At 38.1% G+C, this 14,705-nt stretch overlaps 1 protein-coding gene across 2 annotated transcripts in view; it reads right to left on the bottom strand.

Annotated features, from left to right (window-relative positions):
* The window catches only part of RAPH1 (Ras association (RalGDS/AF-6) and pleckstrin homology domains 1), a 48,336-nt gene that overhangs the window by 30,850 nt on the left and 2,781 nt on the right, over positions 1–14,705 (bottom strand). For both annotated transcript variants that reach the window (XM_063317966.1, XM_063317967.1), the window contains exon 3: positions 14,104–14,627. In XM_063317966.1, coding sequence (XP_063174036.1) covers positions 14,104–14,627 — 524 coding nt within the window. The remainder of the gene's footprint in view (positions 1–14,103; positions 14,628–14,705) is intronic.

Here is a 14,705-nt window from a genome sequence, read left to right as displayed (position 1 = left end):
CCCCAGGGAGCTCTGCAGCTATTTTGTCTTTCTTCTATACGATGGGAGCTCAGTATATTCCATCTGCTATCATTTTTTGTGATAAACGTCTAGCACACAACCCCCGTAGGATGGAAAGTAAGACTCTTCTGTTAGTGACCATTCAGACAAAGTTTCTAAACAAAGACTTCCAAGTGGTGTTTTGCTTTCTCAATGCAGCATTAGAGGCAGACCTAAGAAGGGTTGAAAACAAGGACCTCGATGAGATTATTTAACTTTTGGTTAAAGCTGAACTTCTCATCAGAAGGCTAGTTTACTGTTTCTATGTATCCTGGAAACCAAAGGTAGAGCAAACTGGTGCAGTGAGTGTTCTTCCTAGATGTTGGTAGAAATGGGCAATGACCAAGCAAGAGAGGGGCTAAAGCAGACACTTAAAGAGATATGGCCATAGAGGGAGACTGGGGTAGAAGTTCTGCAAGCATGGTAGGCAGGATCTGGTTAAATAATCTCCGGGTGGCACAGTAGCTTAAGCAGCTTATTCTTCCAGATCACTGCAGCCTTGCATGTTTTAACAAACCCTTCAGCCATTCTTAAGGGCAGATAAACATTCTGCCCAGAGGAAAAGCTCTGTCTATGTGGGGAAACTGCAAAAGAAACACACTGTGTATATTTGTCTACTGTCTTCTCCACAGGGACAACTGTGTCATCACAACAGCACTTTTAACACAAAAATTTCCAGGTACTCTGGATGACTTTTATGTAAATTACCTACTTGGAGACAAAGTTCCCAAAATAACATGGCAAGTAGCATAGTTCTGTTTGGCAGTATACTGAGCACAGCACCATTGCAAGGAGGAGTATAAAGTGCAGAAGGACAGAAATCAAGGGTCTTCCTCTTCTATTATTGTATTTTATGTTAGTTACTGACTGTTTAAAATATTTACTTTCCTTATTCTTGTTATTACCATTTTAAACCTACATTTTGCTTCTTTCTTAGGTAACAATTCAGGCAGTGAATTAATTAAAACCACTGTGTTAAATAATCAGATTTAGCTGTGAAATTATGCCAGCTAGAGCAATTGAGGGCAAGCAAATGTTTTAAGAGGAAGTGCTAAAAAGTTCAATAAAAGGCAGAGTAACCAAGTTCTATAACCATAATCATGTTCTTCTGGAAATGTTGTTTAAAAGCATACTTAAGTAATTTATGTTTTTGCCTTTGCTTGCTTCAAGATTTTAATTTTAAAAAAAAGTTCCTTAGCCTTTTTATGTTTTGGATATCTTCTATTAGAAATGCTTTAAAATGTTGTACCAATATCTTAAACACACTGCTCCTGCATATAGCACTGAAAGACTGCTGACATTGATGTGCTAAATGCTACTTTAATAACTGAAAATAAAGTTTTAAAAGTGGAAAAATATTAAGTACTTTAATATGCAGCCAGCGTCTCTATATTGTGCTTAGTGGGTTTTTTTTAATCCGTTCAGTTGTGTCTGATTCATGGAAATGGCCTGGACTAGTCCCTGTAGTTTTCTTGGCGAGGTTTTTCAGAAGTGGCTTGCCCTTGCCTGCTTCCTAGGGCTGAGAGGAAGTGAATGGCCCAAGGTCACCCGGTTGGCTTTGTGCCTAAGGAAGGACTAGACCTCACGGTCTCCCGGTTCCTAGCCTGATGCCTCAACCACTACACCAAACTGGCTCTTTGTGCTTAGTTATAGATACACAATAAATAAAGGTACTCTTGCTACTAACATCACCACCACCACCTAAATGTTATTTTAAAACATTTATCAGGCCAATTTTAGATGACAAAAATTCTGATAATATTCTAGACAGGAGATGGCAGTAATGTACCTTGGATAATTAATAAACTCCTGACACAATTATTTAACCTAATCCTGCGTTGCAAAACATTCACAAGCCTTAGAATGAACAATCTCTTCTTCTTCATATTGTGACAAATAAGAAGTCAACTGCAACTTTTCAAGCACAGAATAAAATGCCTGCTTCTGGATTAGGTCTTATTTGGGCTGAAACCGAATAAGTCCCTGTCAAAACTACTATTTGAAGCAGGTAAAGTTAAAGGCATGCTGAACTGAAGCTCAACCCTTGGGTATTGCACCTAGGCTATTTTCTTGGCAGCATTACAGAAGTAGTTTGTCCTGCTAGCAAACCTGGAGTTCCTAAGACATCCCCCATGCAAAAACAAGCCAGGGCTGACCATGCTTAATTTGTGTGATTGGCCGGGTAACTAGGTGCTGTCCTGTGCTGAGGGATCAATAAAGAGGCAATTTTTTGGCCACAGTACAGAACTGCTTTGCTATTGCTTTCTTCCAGGATGTGTTTTTGACTTCCTGGTTGAGTTTCCAACCAGGCAGCATGTGGCCACATGCTACTGAGACTATTCGCTGAGAAACATTGTCAGAAATGCTGTTTGGGCTGAAAATGACAACACTGTTAAATTACAATACAACACATGTCTTGAAAAATTGCCAGATTTCACCAGTTTGTTTATTACCAACAGAACCGTGCCAAGCAAGATTTCCATACTTTATAATTTAATGCTTTTGAGATATGAACTATAGTGGAGAAATTGCACTTCCATCTATACACATTATGGATTTCAACTCAATTACCATAATTTTACTCAACCTAGCAGATTAAGTGATTCAATAGGATGAGAAGGGCAAATGTTATTCTACTCCTAAGCCAATTTAAGTTTTTATAGCAGAAGTGGGCAGCACAAAGCCACATGTATCTCCTGGATAGCCCTCGAACCACAGCTGCCAAAAATTCAGCAGTACACTATTGTGCTACGCAGGAAACAGACAAAACCTGAATGAAACCTGTATAAAATAAATAGGCTTATTACCACTTTTTTAAAAATGGAAGAAAACCAAAATTCCATCCTCTCTCAAATGAGGGGCAGGGAGGAAAACCAGAGAATCCTTGTACATGTGCTCTCCAACCACTATGAATTATCACTCCATCCTTCTGTCCCTCAACAGTGTTAACCACAGGCCCAGCCACCAAGGAATTGCCCACCCTGCTTTTCAAGTCTGCTTGCTTGAAAACCTGCCTGTAATTTGAGATCTGGCGAGACTCTTCTCTGAGCTTCATCTACGAGACCATCTTTTTGAGACTGGCTTGTTCTGGGGTGCCACTCCAGCTTTAGAGCACCTCTATTTAAATCTCTACCTTTATATACCAGGAAAAATAAACACTGTATCCACCTTGGCCTTTTAAATCAATTTTCTGGTTTACAGGTTGCTGTCAAGTTTTAAAAATTTAATTACAGTACCCACTGCCAAAAGTGGATTTGGGTTTTTGTTTCAGTTAACTTTTTAACTCATTGCTTTGATTCTTCTAATGTTTATTTCTTTATTTCAAAAAGAATTCTAAGAAAGGAAGTAAAACATGTCTTCTCCTGAATTACCACTTTATTAAATGCACTCTGCAACGGGGATGACACATATTTCAAAATAAAGGCTGAATCAGTTATACTGAAATTGCTAGAAACATTAACGAGAAACTGCTGACTTGCTTTCTACAGAACATGCTTTGCTAAGAAACACTAAGACTGAAAATATTTAATGGGGAATAATATGTTGGTTTATTTAAAAAGGGCCAGTCAACCCTTCTCTGGCCTTTTTTTAGCTTCTCAAGACTGCATGGAAGTCTGGCAACGATATGTCAATATGTGACCAAAAAACCCTATGAGTGAGTTTCCTTGGATAAAAACAGAATGCTGGGACAAAGTCAAAGGCTTAAGAAAAACCTATGAGGGAGGGAAGAGTTTTAGAGCTGTATTATTTTAATTACTTATCATCTACAATCCATACTGCTTACAATGTTTGGTTTATAACTCAATGAGGGAAAAGCATATAAAACACAAACACTAAAGAGCTTGTTATCTGCAAGTCAATAAAACAAAAACAGCGTACGTAAGAAATGTCAAGTTAGGAGATGTCTTCTCAGGAACCAATTCCTCATAGGTCTGGTCCCTTTGCTCCTTAGAGACTGTTTCAACTGAAGGTGGCTTTAAAAAGCTATTGACGAGATCCACTCATTATGTGTCTTAATGGAGAGCCTCTACTCATTAGGCTTCGAAAATGCCAGAAGTGCTCTCTAGCAATGGATCTGGGACACTGACCTTCAAACCAATTTAAGGCTAGGGTCTAGTCCTACAATTTGGGGGATTCTTCCAAAAGAGTTTGTGTCAGCCTCCTATCTATCATCCATTACAATACAGTAATGACATTTCCTAGGGCCTTTACCTTAGCCAGGCTGAAGGCAGTGCCCTCACCAGTCCTTGGATGCTATAAGGATCCCACTGCGTGCCAGTGCTTATGCCCCTGTGGAGATGGCTGATCAGCACTTCCGAGCCACCTCCTCCTTTGTTGATCCCTTTACAAGGACTCTTGGATGTCCCTCATCTACCCATCCTGAAGAGTTTCCAGGCAGAGAGCATGAGTTCTATTTGCTGTTCCTCCTTTCTGCTAAGAACTTCTGAAAAGAGTTAAAACTCAGAAATATTATTCATTGTATATGCAGATGCTTCTGCTAATTAGATGTCATCCTGGCAACTTCGGGTGGGGTTCGTCCCTATTGTTCATGTGTGTTCCTTAACATTTCCCATTGCTAGTATGATACATTTTTATGTTATGCTTAACTAAAGCTTTAATTTGTATTTCTAATAAAAATGAAAAATGGATCTGATTTCTGTACTATAATTTCTATTGTGTGACACTTGAACTGTAGCCAACCACATAGTTCTAATCATGCAGTTCAGTTACTGACTTCTTTTCTTCCTTTATTTATGGAATCACACCATATCCAAACACATGCACCCAACGTTCGCTCACAGCTCCCATGAGCCAACCAAACTTCCTAAAAATCCATGAAATGTTTAGCTTGCGTGTTGGAATGTTCCACAGAAACAACATGCTATTAGAATGTCTGAGGAAGAGGCCAGGGCAGGAGAAAACAAACATGGTTAGGGAAGAAACTACTTTTTTTAAATAGTAGTTTTATTAAAGATTATAATTACAACAGTAAAAACTAATACCAACTTAAAAAAAAGACAGAATAAAAAGGAAGTAGGTGGTGCACAAAAGAAAAAAGAAAATAATAAAAAGAAAAGAAATATGTAAAGAAGTGACTTCCCCGTTCATCATAACAAGTGTAAACGACTTTAGTAACCTATCACCTTCTCTTAAAATACAACAAATGATCTCTTCTTCCCATATCCCATCTCTTATCTATAAACAGATTCTTAAAGCCTCATCATTTCAGTCCTGATGTCAACAAAAGTTCATTAAGGGTTACCAGAGATAACACCTTATCTATTTTAACCTTGATTAAATAAACCAACTTTACATTCCTTCCTTTTACTTCTAACAGTCTTGATCTTTAGTCCAAATAATGTCATAGGACTTGATTTTTCATTTTTTTCTTTGTCCCTTCTCATGACGTTTTTCACAACTTTAAGAAGCCTCTTTTGTAAATCCAATATAGGGAAATTATCCAGGTCACTCCCTTGATTTGTTATTTGTATATCACTTTTAATTATTAAGACATCAGCCGGTTTCTTTTGCATGTTCACCTCAGCATCTTTTTCCCTGTCAGTCTTGTGGCCTGTCATTTTTAAATCCCGTTTTAAATCCAGTTAAATCAGCCTCACTCTTGTCCGGTAAAACGTTTTCTTCTTCCATAACATCTTTTAGACACAGTCTCTTCATAGAGGCAGATGTCTCTATTGACACTATTAAAATTAACTTCTGAGTCCATTGTTCAAAAATATCCTTCAATATGTCCAATGTTAGAATATTTTGCTTCATTCTGTAATTTAAGTTGAGGTTATGTGTTCTTCTCTTTTAATCATAATCTTTAGTTCCTTCTAATGTCCAATTTTTAAAAACTTAGTATGTTTTTTAAAAAAATTCAAAACAAAAGCATTTTCCCATGGCGAGGATTCTTTATAATTAATTCCAAAATCTTATTTCAAATTTATCTGGACCCTTAGTCCATTTATAACTTTCTAAAATCAAAGTTCTGTTGATTAAAAAAAAACTTTTTTTTAAGTTCTTAAACTTGGGAGTTAAAACTTTCACTAAGGATTGAAGGAAAGTTACCTGATACTGTAAAACTTGTTGATCCAAAGGTTTCTAATAGCGGAAAAGCAGTTAACAAGCCATTTCCAAAAGTGATTAGAAAAGCAAGTATGTGAACTTAGTGTCCTTTCAAAGTTGCCAGCCACAGTTTGAGCAAGATGGCTATTCCCTCATCTCCCAGAGCTCTAAACCCATCAGTGACTGCTAACTTGCAGTTTCCTCGTGAGGAGTAGCTGACCGGAGCACTTGTGGGCGATCTCAAGTCCTCTCCTTGTCCGGAGATGAATTATCGAAGAGCTGGTTTACCTGCCGGTTCTTCATTCTGCCACGGTCACTAGCTTCACTTTTCGCAGAGCCATCTTCAGTCTGCCATTTCGTCTTCCAGAAGCCAGGAAGGAACTTTTTACCATGGAAGAGAATTAAGGAGTCGCAGTATTTATTAAAGCATAATGTTCAGCAACCTGCTTCTTTAAGGACCTTGCAAAGCCATCATCATATGCTTATGCAATTCAAAGTATCTTCTTTCTTTGGCCAACTACTAATATATTTTGTATCCCAAATGAATCAAATCCTATGGAAAATCACTATCCAGGCTATCTGATGTAAGCAATTTTTCTAAACTTGGAAGCGTCAATTAAAAATATTTAGAATGAGACTTAGACCATAAAGTTTCAATGCCTCTTGGGAAGTTTTTATTATACAACTAAAGAAATACATAACAAACCGTATTTTTAAATAATTTGCAAATGTCTTATCCTGTAGTAGTAGTTTTTCTTCTAATCTGCTTATTTTATGTTTTGCTGCTTCTGTATTAGATTTTGAATTATTGTTATAATTCAAGTAAGGGTCAACAATGCCATTATATGCCTTGACTTCCGCTGGGGACATGGCTGACTGAACAGCTGTGTCCGTGAACAGAACCAACAGCGGCGGGTTTTGGCGTGGGGGCGTGGGCAGGCTTTTTCCCGAAGCCTGGAGCATTTTCACAGACAAAAAAACAAACGCTTGGAATCATCCCATCTGCCCTCTAGAATGGCAACTTGTAGCCAGAAAATCACTGGGAGGCTGGGACACCATCATTTCCAAGCTGCGCTGTAGCCTTAAAGGGACACTAAGTCGAGCCACCCCATTTCTAAATCACCCAATTTATATATTTTTTAAGTTATGCACCCTAAGAGAGACTTTCTACAGCAAGGAGAAGCGATCTCTCTTGGTGCTTGTCATTATTTTTGGGATTAATCTTTAAAAAAATTTAAAGCTTTGGCTTGTTTTCCCATTTGGATACTGAGGAGGACTGAGAATAAATAATAATCTCCCTGTTATTATTTTTGTATTGAATCTGAAGGATTTAATATTTTTTTACATGTTGAATCTGCTGTTTTGAATCTTCAGCTGTTTCCACTTTCCCTGGGAGCTGCTTGTTGCCATACTTTCTTTTTATGTCAGCAACTTTCGGAGATCTTCCATTAACTCATTAACTCCTACTCTCTCTAGTCAAATATCTAGGGGGCGCCATAATCTACTGCCTGAAACATGGAGGATTTCAAGGAGATTTTTTCAGAGTTCTGTTGTGAGCTTCGCTATGAGTTTAAACAGATCTTTTATGATACCCATCAAGCTATTTTGCAAGATATTCAGGACACTGTAGAAAATATCAGCTTTAAAATGTGTCATCTGGCTGAGGACGCTATGGAACTGCTAGGAAGGAAATAATTAAATAACTTGTTTTTGGAGGGGGAAGTGGATTTGGAGGCTTATATATTTCTTTTCCTTTTAATATAAGGAGAAGGAGCAATTGTGTTTAGTGATTTTTATAATGTGCTAATGGAATGATTTATAGAAATAATGTGATCTTGGTTTGATATGCAGTAAGGGATTAATTATGGAAATTGCTGTATATTCTTGATGTTGAAAGTCAGAAGTCACCTCTTTATATAATCTTCAAAATTCTTTTTTCCTGTGTTTTATACCCTTTTAGTTTTTTTCTTTTTGTAGTTTTTTTTCTTTTTTGCAGTTTTTATTTGTTTCAAACGTAATAAAATTCTTATAAAAAAAACAATGCCATTATATACCTTGACATACTACCAAAAAAAAAAAAAATCCCTTCTCAACCCTATGGGTGTCTTCTACTAGAGGCCTGGGAGTTTGAGGGTTCTGAGCAGTATCTTTGCTGTTCCTAGCATTGCACTCTTCTGGAGAGAGAGCTCTGATGTTGCTCCTGGGATCTGTTGGAGCCACTCTCTCAGCTTAAGAGTCACAGCCCTGAGTGCCCCTGCCACCACTGGGACCACTTTGGCCTTCACTTTCCACATCCTCTCTAGTTCCTCCTTCAGGCCCTGGTACTTCCCCAGCTTCTCATACTCCTTCTTCCTGATGTTGCTGTCACTTGGCATTGCTACATCTATCACCACCGCTGTCTTCTGGTCCTTGTCTACTACCGTGACAAGTATCTGCCTGTCCATCTGGATCTGGAAGTCCCACAGGATCTTAGCCCTGTCATTCTTCACAACCTTCTGTGGAATCTCCCATCTGGACTTGGGAGGGTCTAGCCCATACACTGTGCAGATGTTCCTGTACACAATGCCAGCTACTTGGTTGTGCCGTTCAGTATATGCGGCTGGACAGTGTAGTGGTTAGAGCGCCGCCTTTGGAGTGGGAGACCGGGTTCAATTCCTGGCTGGTACCTACCTTAACACTAGGGGTCCTTGGGCAAAGACCCCCTAATGCTTCACCGGCCTACCTCAAATATGAGAGTGACATGAACTAAGAAGGTCATACCGGCTCCAATGTCATCCAGATTAACAAGGTCCACGTCAGATGTTGGGGAACTAGGACAATTTGACAATAAGTCAGCTACTGGAATAAACCATACGTGGACAAGACAAGAGAATGAGACTACTATATCTATTTATCTATCTATCTCCATTCAATTGTGTCTGATACTTGGAGACTGCGTGGACAAGTCCCTGCAGTTTTCTTGACAAGAGTTTTGGAAGTGGTTTGCCTTTCAGCCTAGGGCTGGCAGAGAGTGACTGGCCCAAGGTCACCCAGCTGGCCTTGTGCCTAAGGCGGGACTAGAATTCATGGACTCCCGGTTTCTAGCCTGATGCCTTAACCACTACACCAACCTGGCTCTCTACAGTTTATTAATGTCTATCAAATAAAGTCACAGAAATTAGAAATTCTGAAAGACAGAAGATAACTGTTTCCTGCCACATCTTTGCCATATTCAATTCCATCCCTTCCTCACACAGATTACAGATGGGATAGAGGTACTCTTTCCCTGGTACACTTGCGCTCATGGGCATCGACAAAAAACTCTTGATTTCATCCAAATGACTAAAGCAGTGTTACACTATTACCAAGCTCTACCCATTTTAAGAGTATGTGTGATGTCACGACACACAGATGAAAGAGGTGGGGCTTATATTGTGATGGCATGACATTTTTGTCATTCTTCCCCTCCCACACCCAATGCTACCCTCTTGTACTTACAAACCAGGGATATACATAAGCCCTCCAAAGGTCAGAGCATGGTTCTCAGAGTCCCCTCAAAAGTTTCTATGGAATGTGGGTTTGATTCTATTACAAGAAGAAACATCTTTTCTCTGCTGTATACCTACTTACCTAATAGTTTTTGATCTGCTACCACATTTAACTTCCATTTGCATATCTGGCAGACACAACCTATCGAATCAAGACAAGGACATGCTCACTAGGTATGGCTGCATCCTTACCTTCCTCAGCCCAGCTGCCTGGGTAGCTATGCATAATCCTCCAGTGCCTCTGTCCTTTTCATCTTCCTCTTCCTATTTTCTCATCTGACAAATCACCAGTTCTGATTTCTATTATTACCACTTGGCTACTACAAAGGAAAGAATGCTTCTCACTTGCTAGGCTGACATTCCTACTGATTTCCCTTTACTTCTTCACCTCAGTTACTTATTTTGTTTTACTGATACACTGCCTTTTTCCCCCAAGGTCCTTTACAATTCAAAAACATCTAATACACTGTATATTTTCCATATTAAGTATTCTTCCATCATTATTACACTCTTAATAGCAAATTAAGATGAAATCTCCAAAGAATAAGAAACCATAAATCACATCTTCTCTCATTAACATCTTTTGAAGTGCAGGGAAGCAAATTTTGATCAGGAACCAACAATACTAGCGAGTAACATAGGAGTAAAATCACAGGTTTAAAACACACTAGGCAATATCTATCACAACGTAACCGGACTGCCACTCAGAATATTCTTTACCCTTTCCCTCTTCCCCTTCTGTAGCCCTACTGAAATCTGCTCCAGAAGGTAACTCAAATCTTGAGAGCAGATCTGGAGACTGCAGAAAAGCAGAGGCCATTTGGTTGATGGGCTTGTATAACTAGATGTAACTGGATACCAACTCTCCTGTTATTAAGAACCAAAAGTCAAATTTTCACCATTTAAGAATTCTGCTATAATTGTATTTCTGTAGAATAACAGGTTCAAAAGAAGATACAACACATTTCTGAGGAACATTTTCTTCATTAACCATCGCTATGATACATGTTGTTGAAGAATTCTGAATACCACTGGAGTTGCTCCAAGAGTGAAAGCTCAATCTTTTTGGGTTACCTGAATAACAATAGATCCTAACATCCGACATTTATGCTGCCAATAATGCTGTGGGCCAAAATAATATTAATGATCATATTCCTAACACTGGAACAAATACGAATTATGAATATAAAATTTCTTCATTTTATTTCTAAACTAACAAAATTACTGCATATGGAGATTCAATTTTTAAAAAATCAAAGGATACAGGAATCTTGCAATTCCCATACCCTCTTCTGACCTAGATTCTGGGTCAAAGGAAATTTAGTACTTTAGGAGTGATGGATCAACAGGGTAAAACTGCTCTCTATAAATGCTTACAGCATGAATTCTGCCAATGAAAGGCAAAGAAGTAGAATCAAATCAAGCAATTATGCAGATAGAACTGCATTCATCAACAGAAAGGACTGCTTTTCAAAGGACTGGGGAAACCTCAGAAGCAGGCATTAGGGGAAACATGAGTGCTTGTAGAAGAGAGGGAAAGTATCTATTTGCAAGTAGGTGTTTTTTTTAAATGGTAACATATACATATATGATATTATATGATATTTTTCCAAAACCTACAGTATATTCAGCTGAACCAAAAATCCAAGTATGAGAACTGAATGCAATTGTAGTTTTGAAAGCATCACCAATATTAGCCCTAGGAATTTAGGAACATTTTTAATTAAGAAAGAAGGAATGTAGAATAAAGTGGAAATATGATTTTATAAATAGAAGTCTACATATTGATGAGCCCAAGTATCATCTTGGTCAATGTTGCCTTGCCAAATTTTAAAATTTTGTGAAAACAAGTATGTGAATTCATTTGGGGCATATATTTCCTAAAATGTGTGTTTTAAAAAAATGAAAAATACATTCCAAAATAATAGAACCTAAAATCAGGAGATTTTATATAAAAAGAATCATTGAAGCATCAGAAATGGTCATTAGAACTGAGAATCTAAAAGTTGACAGCTACAAAGCTGTCAAGATTGATACAAAGGTGTGCATACACAGAGTATGGTACACATTACAAAGTAAACAAGGATCTGGAATGACTTTCTCTTCCTAGCAAACTAGGTCAAATGAATCTAAATGACAGTGTAATCACTGAGATCTATGGAGTATTGATGGCACATAAAGATGGAGAGGAGAATCATGAATTAGGGCTGTTGGTTAACTCAAGGTAGCTTAAGGCTCTCAGATTCCCCACCACAATACTTTTCTGGAAAGTTGGGGAATTATCAGTTCCCTAAAAATGTGGAACAGGAAATGGAGAAGGTGGGGAATGGAGGATTGCCCATTTATTTATTAGATTTATATGTTGCAAAGTCTATTCAGATTCACAGTAGCTTACAAAGTAGGTTATAAATTAGAATAAAACATCAATACAAACAATAAAACATGCATGGGAAGTACAATATTATCCAACTCATTCACCAGGTCAGCTGGAAAAGGGCTTATGTTTATGGGTTCAGCTCACAGTGCAGTGGTTAGGATTTGCCCTGTAATCACTGTTTATACTGTAAATAGGTGAAGGAATTTGATGAAATTGGTGTTAATAATTCATGTTATCATTGATAAAACAGGTTTGTCCCGTTCTTGCAAGAATATGAAATTTATTTTCTTTGATCTTAAAACGAGGTCAGTACAATTTAAAATCTTGTTTGTGTAATAGAGGACAATTCAGAGAATGTTTAACAAGGGTTGGCTACCATTGTTGTCCTACTAGAAATGCAAATCAGAAATTGGAACATTAACTCATATAGCGTGGACTTGTCCTAGAATTACCAATTTGGGGTAGAAATCCATAGGATTGTTAACATGATTGTAGACCATATTGCATGTCAAAAATGCACATGTTTATTAATTAATTAATATGTTTATCTTGATTATATCTTAGTGCTTGGAATCTATAAAACAAGAATACATACATACATATTACTGAATACTAGAAGAATAAATCTACACTTAATTTGTGGCAATGAACTGTTGATATATATTACTTGTCAACATTTGAATTACGTTATTTATTTTAGAAAGGGGTAAGAAGGTAGACTTTCAAGTTATTTGGTCAATTTTTTTGGAATTTTTTTCCTTCATGATATGATTTTTCAGGCCTTTTTGTTTTCCCTAAGAACAGCTACAGCCAAAGAATTGGCTGGTAAGAATAGCACATCAAATTCAGCATATACAGAATACCAAAACCTCACTGCCTCTTAATGACCCTTCAGGACTGGCATATTTTTCCTTCAATGCAACCTAATCACTCTCAAATTCCAGACCCGTTTTACTTAAGCCTCTTCTTCAGGCTTCCAAATTTTTCATCTACTTTACCTCAGACAATATCTCCTTCTCTATTACTTGTTCTATTTCTTTCCATACAGGTAGTCCTTGCTTAATGACCGTTCATTTAGTGACAGTTTCGACTTACTATGGCGCTAACCCCGACTTGCAACCGGTCCTGGCACTTAGGACCGTTGTAGTGTCCCTGAAGTCATGTGATCATGATTCAGGCATTTGGCAACCAGTTTGCATTTACGACCGTCACAGCATCCCACGGTCACGTGATCACCATTTTCTACCTTCCCAGCCAGCTTCTGGCAAGCAGAATCAATGGGGAACCGTGTGATTTGCTTAACAACCACATGGTTTGCTTAACGTGATTCGCTTAACCACCACAAAATGGTCATAAAATCAGGTCAAATTCACTTAATGACTGCATCGCTTAGTGACCAAAATTCCGGTCCCAATTGTGGCCATTAAGCGAGGACTGCCTGTACCTTAGTTTTCCTCTTTGCAGTCACAACTCAGTTTACCAATCCTTCATCTAGCCTACATGACTCCATTTTCAACAGAACTCATACATGGTTATGAACTCAACTAAACTAATATCCATCCTCACTGAATGATCAAGATCTTTTCCTTTGCAATTTTGATTCTTGAGTTATTGAAAAGTTCTGTACCATAAGGACAGCTTAGCCAATATCAGAGGGCTGTGCAATTTAGACTGCATTAGTGTAACACCAAAATATTTCTCAGTTTCAGATGAATATGCCATGAAAATGGATGCTTATATATCTTGTGGAAACCCATATTTAAATCCTCAGCTGTGCAAGCAAATAAGCAGTGTTATTAAAAAGTCACTGTTTAAGATTAAATGTCACTTTGCTATTATATTTTAGACACCTAAGCCTTTAAAAAGCCCTTTATTATTGTAGCACCCATCATCATCATCATCATCATCATCATCATCATCATCAATTAAATTTATTATGGCTGCCCACTCCAGAAGACTCCTATATAGCAACCTATAAGAGGAAAACAGGAAAATAGTAAAAAGCTACCTTTTTTATTTTACAAAGGGCCCAAGATGAACCAACGAATTGTATTTTTAAAGCTTAATTGCTATGAACAATCAATCATAGTTTACCTCACTGATGGGCTGCCCCTGTGAAGTCAACTCCAACTCTTGAGGTCTTGTCATCTTGTCAATATCCAGGGAGTCCATACTGGATGCTGCAGATGTGATGCTAGATCGGGAGGAATTACTGATAGAGCGGACTTCAGCATCACTTACAGTACCAGCTGATGCTGTCCTCCTGTGCTGGGTAGCAACTACAGGCTTGCTATCTTCAATTATAGGTTGCTGAGCTGCTTCATCCATACTCAGTGATGCTTTCTCTAACTGTGCAGTAATATCATCCAGAGAGAAGATAGCATGTGAAGGCTTTGTTACTCGACTAGATGAAGAAGACAATCCTTTCACACTACCATGCATGGTAGGGAGTCGGCTACCACCTGGCGGTTTCTGAGTCATTTTCCCTTCTGCGGGAAAACATTTCATTGATGTACTGTTTGTGGACTGTGATCCAATGCTGCTGAGCTCCTGCTCTATGGAACAAAGATCTGCCATTAGAGCATCAAGATCTACAGTCTCACCTTGGTTCAGGGCTTCTGCAGTGAATGACAAGAACATAAACAATATTCCAATTTCTATTATCATGTTCCACTATATCAAATATATTTTAGTTC

The sequence above is a fragment of the Candoia aspera genome, chromosome 1 (assembly GCF_035149785.1).
Source record: "Candoia aspera isolate rCanAsp1 chromosome 1, rCanAsp1.hap2, whole genome shotgun sequence".
Taxonomy (NCBI): domain Eukaryota; kingdom Metazoa; phylum Chordata; class Lepidosauria; order Squamata; family Boidae; genus Candoia; species Candoia aspera.
This window is presented reverse-complemented; position numbering and strand designations above follow the sequence as displayed.